The sequence below is a fragment of the Glossina fuscipes genome, unplaced genomic scaffold, assembly GCF_014805625.2.
Source record: "Glossina fuscipes isolate IAEA_lab_2018 unplaced genomic scaffold, Yale_Gfus_2 118259, whole genome shotgun sequence".
In the NCBI taxonomy this organism is placed as follows: Eukaryota; Metazoa; Arthropoda; class Insecta; order Diptera; family Glossinidae; genus Glossina; species Glossina fuscipes.
The window spans coordinates 18,433-33,952 of record NW_024006260.1 but is presented as its reverse complement, the minus strand read 5'-3'; the positions used below and the strand labels follow the sequence as shown (position 1 = coordinate 33,952).

At 34.7% G+C, this 15,520-nt stretch overlaps 2 protein-coding genes across 2 annotated transcripts; one reads left to right on the top strand and one right to left on the bottom strand.

Annotated features, from left to right (window-relative positions):
* Positions 1 to 529: 529 nt before the first annotated feature.
* On the bottom strand, positions 530 to 2,821 carry LOC119644509 (kinesin heavy chain-like). The gene has a single exon (XM_038044071.1). It carries the CDS (start codon positions 2,819 to 2,821, stop codon positions 530 to 532), a length of 2,292 nt encoding a protein of 763 aa, XP_037899999.1.
* Positions 2,822 to 5,682: 2,861 nt separating this feature from the next.
* LOC119644508 (kinesin heavy chain-like) lies at positions 5,683 to 8,022 on the top strand. The gene has a single exon (XM_038044069.1). It carries the CDS (start codon positions 5,683 to 5,685, stop codon positions 8,020 to 8,022), a length of 2,340 nt encoding a protein of 779 aa, XP_037899997.1.
* Positions 8,023 to 15,520: the final 7,498 nt, after the last annotated feature.

Genomic DNA, 15,520 nt, shown 5'->3' with positions numbered 1-15,520 from the left:
ATAAACGAAAGGCTATAGAATATCCTTTTTCTTTACGAAAAATTAATTTCATTAACTAAAATGGTAAATGAATTTCATCCTAAACCGTGAAAAGAGATTAGGCCGTCATTTCAAACTATCTATAATATCCATAGGTTGGCATTTACGATTCATTAAACATTAGTTGCACGCTACAATACTGCTCTGGATAAAGTCTTCGATATCAAATGTAACTCATCCATCTGTCGCACCTAATGCAAAAAATGAGAACTTGTTAATTATCTGAAATCATGCTCGAAAATTTGTGGTCATCTCTTGAAACAACACAAAAAAACAGAAAAACTTTTCCAAATTTTTTCATCAGATTCAGTTTCAGTTTAGATAAAAAAACAAAATGCGTTTTCTAAATGTGCTTTATTTCGACAAAAGTTCAATTACAATTATAAATTTATATTTTGCTATCGGCTGATCTTAAAGGGAATCAAAATTTCTTATATATATATACAACACAACCCGATTCGTATTATTAGCTATGGGTAAAGCAAGGGATCTAGCGTTCGTGTGCAATGTTCTGATTGTCGGCTGATTTCATTATAGGTTCCGGCTGCTCTAGCTTTTCAATGTAAAATGTTTCGGATTTAGTTTCTCGACTGGCGTCAGTAGTATTGAAAACGTTCCGCATATTTAAGTAAAATATGCCCAATTCGTTGGTTAAGTGACTTTCCAGTTGTATAATACCTTGGCGAATTCGGTCTAAGCGTTGGTTGAAGGCAATGACCTGACGGAGCCGATCGAGTTCATTCGCAACTTCTTTGTCGAGATTAAGAAACTTTCGTGGTGGTCTTAATTCTTGGCATACTTCACTTATATCATTTGTTCCCACGCTATTCATGTCGTTCATACTCAAATTCCTTATCTTTTGTTTGGCTTCGGTACCAATGGTCGTGAGCATTTCTTTCATGGTTTTCATATCGAGACTTTGTTCGTGCATATCATTTTGTTCGTCTAAAGCTATTTTTCGTAAATTATCGTCAAGTGCCTTAAGTGAAAATTCATCTTTATTATCCAAGAGCGCGAACTTCTCGTTCAAATTCATAGCGTTCTCCATGTTAGCAATTTCGGTTAAGCTAACCGTACTCTTTGTACCAGAATCACTGGAAGGATATTCAGCGGATAGACTTTGGGTTATTTCCATTAAGCCGGTAGAGAAATGGTTCATCATTTCATTAATATCGTCCTTTATATTATTTAGATTTTCCATCTTCAACAGGCAGTCGTTTTGAGTATTTTGTGCAAATTTCAACTTCTCGCTTAGGTCCTTAATGTCTTCTTCTTTAGTAAATAGCTCTGCACATTTTTCATCGTAATCACGAGCTAACCTTTCCACAGCATTTATTAACGTTTTTACTTCTTTCTTGGCAGACTCGAGCTCCTGTTTTAACCCGTTATTTTCAGCTTCTAAGTCACTTATAGTATCTTCTTTTTCGATAAATTGTTGTTTTAGGTTATCGATATCTGAATTTAGTTCAAAAATTTGTTCACTTTTATCATATGTTCGTTGTAGTGTTTCATCCGATTCTTTTAGATAAGTCATATTGGTGGCGGATGAATGAAAGCTAATTGGGCTAATGCAGTTATCCACGAGAGTGTTTTTTATATCTGAGCTTGAGCTATACATTGAATCGGCAAAGTTGACTTGTTCGCTAGGACGAACTAATTCACCGTTTCGCCAGCGAATTAATTCATTTTCAAGTTGCCGCATTTGCCATACCTGTCTTTCATACAATATTTTCCACTTTTCCGCGCTGCATCTTTCATCAATAAACGCGACATTCTTAATATTTTTAGCTCGACGCCCAAACTCCAAAGTAGATTTTGTCTCACTTTCACTGGTATCGGCTGGAGAACAGCAAAGCAACACTGTGGTACGTGCATTACCACCTAATGACTCCTGGAGAATGCGTGTCAACTTCGAATCGCGATACGGTATATGCGTCTTTTTACTATCAGACAAAGCTGATATCACGTTACCCAAAGCTGATAACGATTTATTAATAATTTTGGCTTCATTTAATACAACTCCATTCGCACCAGTTTTCGACACCTTTTCTGAACCCGCCAAATCAAGGAAATACAATGTTCCCGATAATTGCCTTTGATGTATTAAGTTTTTTTGATTCACCCGAATAGAAAAAACAGAATGCGAACGAGACGAATATTTGTTCATATTAGTCACTGACACATGACGATTTAATCTGCCCTCTTCAATAATATCGAATACGTCCTCTGGCGATGATACATAGCGTTCGCTTATGTCCTTAACATATGGCTTTCGTGTCCGGCTTTCATGAATTTGCAAATTGACTTTGCTCGCATCAAGCAAGTCATGTATTTTTTCCATGTAGATTTCAAAATAGGATACCTTGACAAGGAATTCGAATTCCATGGCCTTGCTGCGAATGCGATTAAAAATTTCATTAACTGCACGAGGAATGATACCTTGCTCTACAGTATCACCAATGATGCCTTCCATGCTATAAGTTTTCCCGGATGAAGTCTGACCGTAAGCAAATAAAGTACCATTGTAGCCATCGAGGAGATCACTGACTAGAGGCTCAGCTGCCACAGTATATAATCTATCTTGCGTTGCGTCCGAATGGAGAACTTTATCAAACGAGTAAGACTTGGCACCAATTGAAATGCAGTTTTCTTCCGCTTCGTTGGGTAATTTGATAATCGATTCTGCTCCATCTTCAATTTCATCATCACTTAACGGACGAAAACGACAAATGACTTTAATGTTTCCCTCCGCAAATAAACTTTTATTTTTCTCGTTAGGCATTTTAATCACTTTGTGTAAAGATATCTTCCGCTGTAGTAGTTGATAGTAACTGAATGTTTGCGAACAAAATATTGTTTATCTTATATAGGTAAGTACGCGATAGATCGCCAGCTTCAATTGTTACCTGAAATCTGCGTTAGTTTTCTTTCTATGCAATAGTTTTTCCCTGACCTCTTTGAATAGGTTTAAACAAAATATCTTTGACGATAACAGATTAGGTTACAAACATTTCAAGAAAAGTTATCCTAAAATTTGGGAAAAACCCAAAAATCACATATTCGTGAAAACTTTTTGCAAATTCGTTAAGGCATTAAGAGAATTATAAAACATATGAAAAACTTCTCCTTTTACTGTCCTAACACTGAACAGGTACAGGAAATATTGACTTTATTATAAATAAATTTTGTAGCAAACATTGTTTATAATAATAAAAAATAAAAACAATTACAAACATTAATATTGTTTATAAAATGTCACTGTGTAATGGTTGTTGAACATTGAAAAAATTCGTTTACGTTCTTAAACAAAACACCACGCATTGGTCAAATTTAAGGACAATAGAAGGCTTCAACCTCACCATACTTTTCAATGGTGTACCTATTAAGAGCCTTTTAAACGAAGTTCAGTTTAAGTTTACATTTGAATTTATTGAAAGAATTACAAGTAATTTAAGATCTTTTTAACGATCACTAAAGGAGGAGAGCATAATTTTGTCTTAACCTTCCTCTCGCTGAAGTATATGTGGCGTTCATTTGCATTCTGTTAATGCAACTCTCATACTAATAGGAATTTATTATATGGAAAGCTCGAGCTTGACATGTTTAACAAACTAGAGGACGTCAAAATATTTTGATGCTATTAACAAGAAAACTAGCAATGAGTAATGAAAAGGCGTTGTACGACAGATTTCTCTTGTTACTATAACACATACGCATCCGAATCGCGATATGTGGGTAGGCGTGCTCTTTGTCAAGGCGTGATTCAGAGTCAGTTTAATCATATCTTCGTGTCCAGTAATCCCACCAGTGCCTGGACCCAAGGACGTGCAAATATCGTTACAGATCTTCTCTGCTGTCTCTTTTTCTTTTCCTTCGAGCACATTTTACAATGTCAGAAACCCAAAAATTAAGATGAGCAAGAAAAAGGGTATGCATAATAGATGAAGGGGTCTCCTCACAAGTTACCTTAAGTTCATGAAATTTAATTTGCCAACATCGTATTTTCCTTATTTATTGATGATATTAATGCTTGAAAAAGTTATTCTTCTCTTACTCTACTTTTTCCTTATTTATTACCTTATTTACCTTCTTTGAATGAGATGCTACCGTATTCGATGCTCATTGAACTATTTCCCTAGCCCCCTCTACCCCACATAAGAAATAGCAATGTTTCGCATATACTAAAGCGAATCGCTTTGATCCATACTTTTCGTAAAACCGCTGCAGTCACAAAAATTGAGATAAGAAGCTGGAAATATGAGTAAGGCGCAAAAAAAATACTTTGTAGACATGTCCTTTGCCTGGTTTAGGTCATTTTCAACTTATTTTGTCTGTAGACACAGATACTAAACAATTGGTCACACGGACAGATGGACAGACGGGAATGCTTATATGTACTCCGAATTTGAAACCAGCCGAAAATTTATACAATTTCTGAAGTTTTTTGAAGCTTGCTTCTATACGTTATAAAGTTATTGCAGGCGTGGTCAATTTTTCCCATTTTTGTAGAGAAATTTTGAAAATTGCAATTTTTTTTCATATAACGGCTTTTTCAAATAGGGCATTGTATGTGTGGAGTTGTCAAAAATGTGGATCGATTGAAAATATCTTGAATAGCGTTCACTCTTGTGTCAACACACATCGTCAGTCTACCAAATTTTACCGAAATATCTCAAAAATTGCGCTCTGCAGCTTTAACACAAATTTGCATTGGCAGAAATCAGACAGACAGACGGCCAGATGGATCAATGCAGATTATGATTCTGAATCGATCGTTGTAACAAACGGTTTGTCTACCTTGGGCTATCTTAATATACCCTGTACCATAGGTAGCGTAAATTTGCATTATTATCAGTGCTATCAGGAAAGCGCATATTCAAGATCACATTTTGAAGATGAAAGCCTCAAATCTGGCTTTAATCACGGTCGCGTATATTTCATAGGGACGTTTACAGGAGAGCTATTATCGATTGTCTTGCACGCAATGAGAAAATTTCTCGACCGGTAATGTCGAGAAGATATCAACATCAGTTTTTTAAAGGTATTTTTATCGGGCGAATATAATCAGGGTAACCACAGTAAAATTTATGTAACATTGATTTTACTATGTAGGACTATTTGCTCTGGGTTTGTAAGTTTTTCTCGAGCAATGAAATGTTCAATCATACGACTTAGTATACTTGACACAAAATCTTAAGCTGCATAAATAAATCCGTTGCTTCAGAAGCAAAATTATAGGGCATTCATATAACAATTGTTTATGAAAAATTGAATGGCTTCTGGGGATATCTAGTTTCAAGACATTAAAAACAATTTCCAAAATATTATAGTTCCCTTAATACTTTAGCGGCTTGTCAAGAAATATTTTATGAGAAAAACAGGTTTTATGTGTTTCCCAATTTTAGTTCATTGCCTAATAATATAATTTTTATTTTATACCTGTTCATCGCCAACCGAGAACACAATAACGAGAAAGAAACGAAAATAATCCACATACCAGGTATTAATTGAAATTACTTAAGAGGACCAGCATAATCTTGGAGATTGTCTATATAAGATAAACAATTTTCGAAGAAAACAGTCATTACTTATCAACAACTACAGTGAAATAGATCTTAAAAGTCAAGATATAAAGTCATTAAAATGTCTATCAAGAACAATAACTGTTTATCAGCCGAGGGGAACATTAAAGTCATTTGTCGTTTTCGTCCGTTAAATGATGACGAAATTGAAAACGGAGCAGAGTCGATTATCAAATTATCCAACGAAGCAGAAGAAAATTGCATTTCGATTGGTGCCAAGTCTTACTCGTTTGATAAAGTTCTCCATTCGGACGCAACGCAAGATAGAGTATATGCTGTGGCAGCTGAGCCTCTAGTCAGTGATCTGCTCGATGGTTACAATGGTACTTTATTTGCTTACGGTCAGACTTCATCCGGCAAAACTTATAGCATGGAAGGCATCATTGGTGATACTGTAGAGCAAGGCATCATTCCTCGTGCAGTTAATGAAATTTTTAATCGCATTCGCAGCAAGGGAATCGAATTTGAATTTCTTGTCAAGGTTTCCTATTATGAAATCTACATGGAAAAAATACATGACTTGCTTGATGCGGCCAAAGTTAATTTGCAAATTCATGAAGACCGCAACCGAAAACCGTATGTTAAAGATATAACTGAACGCTGTGTATCATCGCCGCAAGACGTATTCGATATTATTGAAGCCGGAAGATTAAATCGCCACATTTCGGTGACTAACATGAATGAATACTCATCGCGTTCTCATTCCGTTTTCACAATTAATGTACATCGAAAGAACTTAATGGATCAAAGGCAATTATCGGGAACATTGTATTTCCTTGACTTGGCCGGTTCGGAAAAAGTATCGAAAACTGGTGCGGATGGGATTGTATTAAATGAAGCCAAAATTATCAATAAATCGCTATCAGCTTTGGGTAACGTGATTTCGGCATTGGCCGATGAACAGCAAACGCATATACCGTATCGCGATTCGAAGTTGACACGCATTCTTCAAGATTCATTAGGTGGTAATGCACGCACCTCCATATTGCTTTGTTGCTCTCCCGCCAGTACTAGTGAATGCGAGACGAAATCTACCTTCGAGTTTGGGCATCGAGCCAAGATCATTAAAAATGTCGCTTATCCTCATAGAAAATTTAGCGCAGAAAAATGGAAAGCATTATACAAAACGAACAAAGAGAAAAATAATTATTTCAAGATCCTAATCCGGAGACTTCAGGATGAATTAATTCGCTGGAGAAATGGTGACTTAGTTGGCATCGATGAACAAGTGATCTTTGACGAGTCAAGGGATCATCCGAGTTTGGAAAATAAAATCAGTCCAACCGATAACAGTTGCAGTTCAATTAGCCATCTTTCCTATATGAGTGCTGCGACTTATCTAGAGGCAGGAGACGAAACGGCATATGATAAGATTAAACAATTTGCTGATCGAAGTCAATGCTTGGAAAATCTTAAACAGCAATTTCTCAAACAGGAAAATATAATCAAAAGGATGCGAGTTGAAAATAACACTCTGAAACTAGAGCTTGACTTTGCTAAAGAGGAGGTTAAAGTACTAATGGAAGCTTTGGAAGAGCTGGCTTTTAATTATGATGAGAAATGTGCGGACACATATACGAAGGAAGAAGACATTAAAGAGCTTAGCAAAAAGTTACGATGCATACAAAATACGCAAAACACGTGCCTGATGAAGATGGAAAATCTAAATGATATAAAGAAGAATATTGATACAATGTTTAACCGTTTCTCTAACGGTTTAATGGATGTAACCGAAAATCTGTTTGGAGAGCATTCTTCTAGTGACACTGGCACGAAGAGTACAACCAGTCAAAGCGAAATTGCTAATGAAGGAAAGCGTAAGTATTGCGGAAGCGACATTTTAAGCGCAAAGTCACCGCTCGATCATGGATATGTATCCTCTTTGCATCGGTCGGACGATAGTTTACAAAATGCAAATAATCGACAAGACCTAAATGTTGAGAGTAGAAGCGATTTGTTTTATAAATTAAATGCAAATATGAATGCAATTGAGCAAATGGTCCGAGAAAATCTAAGCGACTTAGAAAGAAAAAGTGTCTTCGAAAGCCGAATGAAATGTTTATGCGATGTTTATCAAGGCAGGAGCAAGCCGAGCACTTCGAATTGCATTGATAACGAATTCCTCCAGCTGCAACAAATTATGATCACGAACCAACAAATACAAAGAACTCGCAAAGATCTTAAGTATTTGGAAAATAGTTTGACTCAACAATTGCAAGTGTTTTACTCAAATATGAAGAATCGTTTCAATACTACTACTACTGATCAAAAGAAAAAACCTGAAGAGATCTTTATAGAGCACTTGCATCAACATAATACCTTGCAGTTGAATGTCACAATGCAAGGCATAAAATATTTGAAGGAAACGAATGACAAAAATGCATCACCCACAGCGGACTAAAAGCATTTTACCTCTGCCTCAGAAGATATTGCGATCGATACGGCCACAAATAGTTTTAAGCTTTTCATGCCTTGTATATTGACTTGCGTTGTAATGTTCTTAAATAAAAAAGTATACGAATTGAAAAATTAATTCAAAATTTTTGTTTTTTTTAGTATGGATTTTTTTTTCCTTCCATTGTCATATCATTTAAGATAAAAAGATGGGAAAAGCTAAAGCTTGTTTTGTCATAATCAGGAAAGAGAGAGGGAGATGAGGTGATAATGCTATGCGATGGCATGACATTAAAAATGTTTTATATATAAATCACTCCCTCTTCATGAAAGAGTGTATATTTGAAAGTTTCCTAACATGGCCATAGGTAGTGAATTAGAACACTTGGCTCCGATTACATTTATAGTATGAGTTCTGCGTTAGATTGCTCCGTCCGTTTAGGCCAGTTATGGCACAAGGATATAACAAGTTTGGGCGGATGTATCATCTCACCTGATTCAGCTTTTATAATACCGATCGATTTAGAATTTGAATCGATCTAAGCTTATTTGCCCTTATTGACCTTTTGTCTGTTTTCTTGCAAGTCGCACTTTTAGAGCTACATTGATGAAATTTTGTAAACCGACTTGTTTTGGCCCAACGAAATGAAAATTATTGGGATCGGACCACTTTTTCGATCAATTCCCAAATAACACTTTGTTTCGAAAAGATGTTATATGAAGAATTGTGTTATGCGAAATGGTGTAGGATGCCTGATGGTAAACCGTGGCCTACTTTAGTGCTTTTACTTGTTTCTGATTCAGATGAAAATCCTTTCTTTATGGGATACATTCAAAATTTTTTAATTTATAATGCAAAATGGTATCAATGGATATCAATCATCAATGAAACCGTTAAGAAAATGTTTTTCGTTTGTTACCGAAGAAACTAATTCTTCATATTCTGTAATATTGGGATACATGGAAATTTTTATGTATATATTTGTTACGAGACTTAGGTAATTAACAAAAAACTCAACTTTCCAGATTTTAAAATTAAAGGTGTTCGCAGTTCCTAATTGGGCCCATTTTCATTAACAACTTGCGTCCAAGAAACTCTAATATTTTTCTTCAAAGTGAAATGCTTACCATACAAAATTCACAGAGACGGAACGACAGACATGGAGTCTCTATTTCATACCTATCAAGAATGCACTTTGTGGAGTCTTCGAAGCTTTCTCATGAAAATCTTTTATCGGTGTCTAGCATCAACAAATAGGGTCACAAAATGATTTTAATGCTGAGAGTTCAACGCAGTCTTTAAACAAATGACCTATTAAAAGGTACCTCGTAACGCGGCTTTTACGATTTGGTCTACGAAGGATGAAAGACATTTTCCATAAAGAAAAATATCAAGGCGATTAATGACATGTCACTTTAATATGCTGTACAACTCAAAGGAAACCCGACAAATGACAGGTGATATTGTCCTGTAAAAAAAGGGGAATGAGTCCCATTTAGTTAGTACTTTTCGTGGACGATCATAAAAGAAAATCATTAGGTCAATAGGTACAGTCAAAGGAACAAGATGCAAATCAATTTGATGATTTGATGTATATAGTCGAAAATGAATGCGCTCTAAAGTATTGGCCATCGATAAAGACGCAGAAGTCTGCCATCATCGCCTGCAAAACGTATTTAAATCGTCTGCCATTAGTAATCAAAGAAGTTCACTGTACTCGCCAGAAGAGAACGAAGGAACAAACAGAGCTCTTATTGAACAAGTTGGATGCTTACCGTTGCAAGCAAACTTAAGCACACTTCGCTTCACGGCAGAAGCAGTGATTAAAGCCTCTTCCTAAGCCCATCGCTTGCCATGTAAAAAACTTTAGATCGTTCTACATAAAGAAGCTTTGTCCGACCATAAGACATTTCAAAACTGATGGTTGTATACGATATCGGCGCAGATTCCAAAGACAACAATTGGAGATAAAAAGGCAATCGATCTTGTTGTTTACGTTAACCTATCGATAGAAAACAATCAAGTAGCTCTAAATGGTCCATATGGAAACTTATGAAAGACACAATGATGAACAATACCAAGCACTTACTGGCAGTTGCACTTGGGAAATATATGAACTGTTTGGGGGGCAGAAATCAATAGCGAACACATGCTGTTCAAACCTAGGAAAGATTGCGTTCGCTCAAAAAAAAAAAGAATTTTTTACTAGGAAATGTTCTTGCTTGTATTCCGCCGTGAGGTTGTTATTGTCATTAGCTGTAAAACATAACATTCATGTCACTCAATGAGTTGAAACTATTGACGGCAATTTCTTGAGGGTTTTAGCTGCCATGACAGAAAGATTTGCAAAGTTAACAATCGCTGGAAACAAAAGTTTGACAATATTCTACGTTTACACCAATGCATGCATGTATTACCACGTAGAGGGAGAATATACATGATGATGTATATAGTGGTGTATAATAGCTAGATGATGTAGTGATTCTTGCAAATGACATTGCGGACGACATCGACCTACAAAAAAAGGAATTCAAAGTAAACGACCTTGGAGTTATAGATTTTGTTATGGATAAAAGATGGGCATAATGGGAGATTTTGGGTGGACCAACATAGATATCTAACATATATTCTAAGCCAATTCAGCTTGGCATGGTTGTGAAGGTGCCGCTACACCACTTGATATCGCTACAAATCTGGGGCCAGTTGATGGTTCTCGGTACCGAGTAAACTCGATCGTAATTTGAATTTACAATTTGTTACTCGAGAGCAATTTTACAATCGAAATATTTTTCATTCGTTGGAAACACATATCCATACCTTATCGGCCGTTGTAAGCCCCCCGTGCGTTATAGCGAATCTATAATTGGCAACTATCGAGTTTATTCGTTGCTGAGAACCATACATCAGTCCCCATGCGGACACCACACAATAAGGGAGATATCGAATCGAAAGTCCTCATAGGAAGGTAATTAACAGTTTATTATATATGCATCGCAAATAGGTCGATCAGACATATCGTATGCAGTAGGAGAGTACTCTTTCTAGATTTAATCATAGAGTATTAGAAAAATTTATCAAAATACGTTGCATTATATAGTAAATTAGAATATCGTAAGAACGATGCAGATTTTATTATAAACTGCGTTAATGCGGACTACGCTACGGGGGGCAGATAGCTGTAAAACCCCAAGAGGATATGCATATTTATTCCAAAATTAACTTAACTTAGGTTAGGTGAGTGACGCTAACGTTATACGTGTTAGGGATGTGGGCGTTAGGTTTGCCCGGGTATCATGACTTGTTAGCCGCATTTTACATGTTATTGTGCATTCACGCTAATTTCCATGCCCTTATAATTTCATGCATTTCGCTCTCATAGCGAAGTTATTTTAAGCTCTTACGCGTTTTGCCTTCCTCGTTATTTCGCCCAATATAAACTATTACGTGCCATATAACCTTTTTTTCCTTCTTTTGCGTTCCTCTTTTCTTTTTTTTTTTTTTGCGGGCAAAAGTTTCGTTCCGTTGTTGTTCGCTATTCATGATGCTGGCTATGAAACTAAATATTAAGCTTTGAAGGCGTCAGTTTGCTGCCTTGTTGTGCTATTTTTAGAAATTACAAAGCTCTTTTTCTACATTTTCCATATGTGCAGAGAGAGAGAGCTAAAGATATTATATTATATTTGTAACTAAGGGGGTAAAAAAAAAATAATAAAAATATTAAAGCATCCAACTACCAGCACTTGAACGTAATAGAGTTTTAATTAATAAGTGAAGTATGCAGGAGAAAAAGAAAATGATATCTTAAAGCTGTACATGTTTTCTGAGTATTCTGTAAGCTTAGCATGTATATGCAAGGTTTTGTAATTTTAATGAATAGAATTAGAATTAAAAGGAAAAGGAAAAATATAATTAATTGAATTTTTAGAAGAAACGACAGTGAATTATTTGAAATTTGTTTTTTTTTTTTTTTTTTCTTTTGCTTACAACGTTCAAAGGTAGGCGTCGTACATCATAAAACCGCATGATATGCAACATATCATAGATCAGAGGATTTGATATGTCCTTTATCGGAATTTCGAAAGTTTTGATCATCGAGATAATCAATGGAAAACTTGATTCACATATATCCTCTGCAGAATTCAAAAAGATAGAATTCATTTTCAAGCTTTTACACTAAATCATCCTAGATCACCACTAATCTGTCTCTATCTATAATCCATTCGGAACATCATCATGTTTGCGTGTGTGCCTGTGTGGTATAAAAGAAATAAGTAAGGAAGCTCGGCTCATTATTAAATACCTTACAATTATTCATATATCGACTTTTCAAAATAAGGCGTTGCGTATGGGTGGTCGTCGAAAACGCGATCCGATGCAAAGCATTTTCAATAGCGTTCGTCTTTGGTCCAGAAAATAACGGTTTACCAAATTTCATCGAAATATCTCAGAAATTGCAACTTATAAGTTGTACACAAGGAAGCCAGACATATAGACGAACAGAAACCCTTAAATTAAATCAGAAAGGGATCTTGAATGAATCGGTTTAAAAAAAGATCTTTCTGGCTATTGCATACATCAGCACAAGCTTGTGGAGTTGGGCATAAAAAAGACGAATAAAGGCACATTGAAGGGGTTGTCGATGTTTATCATGTAGAGCTGAATTACACCTTTGATATCCCCATCCGAAAGCACTAGGTTTAGGCTTTGCGTAGTGGTATAAACTACCACACCGAAGAACAATGCTACTGAATTATGGCGAATGATGATTACTGTGCTAAGGAACTATGAACACCGATGGTAGGTAAGACTGTGAATTACTCCAACCAAAACAAAACCATCATTGATAAGAACACCATTAACAAAAACTAATGCAAGGGAACTAAAAACAACAACGTTTGTCATTGGGCCAAAATATCCAAATGTACCAAATTTCATCATAATATCTCTAAAATTGCAGTATCTAGATTAACTACAAACACAAATGGACAAACATCAGTTAGAAAGAGAGACAGAGAGAGACAAGTTAAATTGAACAGTATAGCAGAGCATCTATCTTAAGTACTTGTGGACGTTATACACATATATTCTCACAAACTTAATACACTTTGTACAACAAGTGGTGTAGAGAAAACAACATCTGAAGCCATTTCTTTTTCTAGCATAAACATTCCCTTTTACGAAAACACTTAGCCGCAAAGGCAGAGAATCTCGACTAGCAATCCAATGGTCGTGGGTTCGAATCTCAAGTGCGGCCTTAGACACGACGCAAGAGCTTTTAAAACTGTAGTCTTAGAATTTATTGCTCTCTGGCTAAATTAATAATAATAACAATAATAATACTAAAGCACCGGCAAAAAACTTGTTGACTTTCCTAATAGAAATTGCACTTTTCGATTTTCTATAAAAAGAATGAAAGTTTAAATGCGTTTAAAAATAGAACGTGCAGCCATAAATCCATCTTTCCAAGCTTATTATTATGTAAAATTAAAATTACAATCAATTTGTAAGCTTAACAAATTACTTACCGCAACGTGAGAGAAGGTTTTTATTGTATTTATACATATACATTACCATATATATATATATGTATATCTATGCATGGCTTATGCATGGCATAATAATTTTACAAAAAGCTTTCCACACAGACATATAGTATACAAAACATTTGCTGCAAAAGCCTACGCATTCATTTTCTTTGGGTTGTTTTTATATTTGTTCTTTGCACACATTTTCTACATTCATTCATTCATATTTTCATAGCTGAGTGAGTTTTGTTGCCTACTTCTCTTTCCCACTAATTTCATTCATTCATGCCTTATGCTACGACATAGTTATATAGGGGTGGGTGTAGGAACGATGGCGTATTTTAGGTAATAGCGAAATGGCTACAATATTGCAATTAATGTGTGATTGTGTGTGTGCGAATATTTTATCCACAATATTGATCCAGTGTACGACAATGACGTGGGTTAGGATTTCGCTAAAGAATAACAGTTGGTGAGAGCGTACATACATATAGATACGAATGCAAGTATACTCTCGCACTCTCGTAATAATAATTAATAATTTTAGCTTGTAAAATAATTTCTTATTTTTTTTTTTTTTTTGCTTAGAATCCAATTATATTTAATGATTTTACGTTTTCATCTGCGCGTTAAGATGTATTTACTAGAAATTATATAATTATGTTATACTCGAAAAATCTCTCTCTATTAAATATTTATTATTATATAAAGATTAATATGAATTGTTATTGCTTAAAAAAATATGTCTTAGCATCTTTGTTTCCTTTTAATTAATTATTATTCAAAACAGCAATTTTTCGCCGGAAGACATACTACAAAAACAATGAAAATTTTACCTTCAAATGTAAGCAACGAAAAATATAATTTGTTTTGCAACTAAACATAGGCAAGTAATTTTATAAATGATCTCGTAAGGAAATGAATGCTCGAAATTATTAATTTCACCTAAAATTTGCATTTTTCAATATGTTTACCATATTAAAATTTCTTTTAATATAATAATTTCCAAAAAAAAAAAAATTGAACAAGTTGACTGCGATTTTCAATTGATTGCTCTATATAAATATGTATATTGTAAGAGAAAAAAGCATTTTTTAGATTTTTCATATATTTTACCTTTTTCTTCCTTCCTATTTTGTTTACAAAAGTTTATTTTGATATGTAACTTTGATATGTTTTCATATGTCATAAGTTTATATGCTTCTATTTTATATTTATGGGTTTTGTACGAATGGCATAGAAAAACATTTGTTAGTAAACACAATTTAAAGAAAATATATATATATAATATTGAATATATATATGCATCATGCAATTATGCCCAGCAGAAATGTATGTTAGAAAAGTATTTTGCGTTCGCCAATGTGTGGCGTAAAATCGAAATCTTCCTACTTGTCGTCGTCGTAAGGTCGTATAATGAAATGTACAGGACGTATTATCATCTACGCTTATCCATATCAAAGCTCTACACTTTTCTACTATCTATCCGCTCGACTTATTGCTTAAGACATTCAAATATCTGGTTATTGAGTGGTCATACTAGTACCACTAGAATAAATGCACACTTAAAGTATAAAGACGATTCGAAGAAGCATTGTTCTGCTGCTAAGTGTTACACATTGACAAGTTAAAATGCAAAAAACAAGACACTGGATAGCCAAGAAAACCTTCAAAATTGATATGATTTCAATTTGCACAGCTTTAAGAAAATTTATGTTTGTATCAACTTCACGTATGGAAGGAATACATATGCTTGCTTTTTGATGTAAACATTAATTCGAAAATCAGAAGAATTCTCTTTGAAGTAAACAAAGTTCATGTATTATCTTTGATCTATAATTTAGAAGTAAAGGGACTAAGTGGGAGCAGCGCCTTTATTAGAGGCTTCAATTATTTTTTTTTTTTATTTTAAATTTTTTTAAAATTCTTTTTTGAATTTCAAGCAACTAAAAATACTGTAGTGCCCGCCAATAAATATC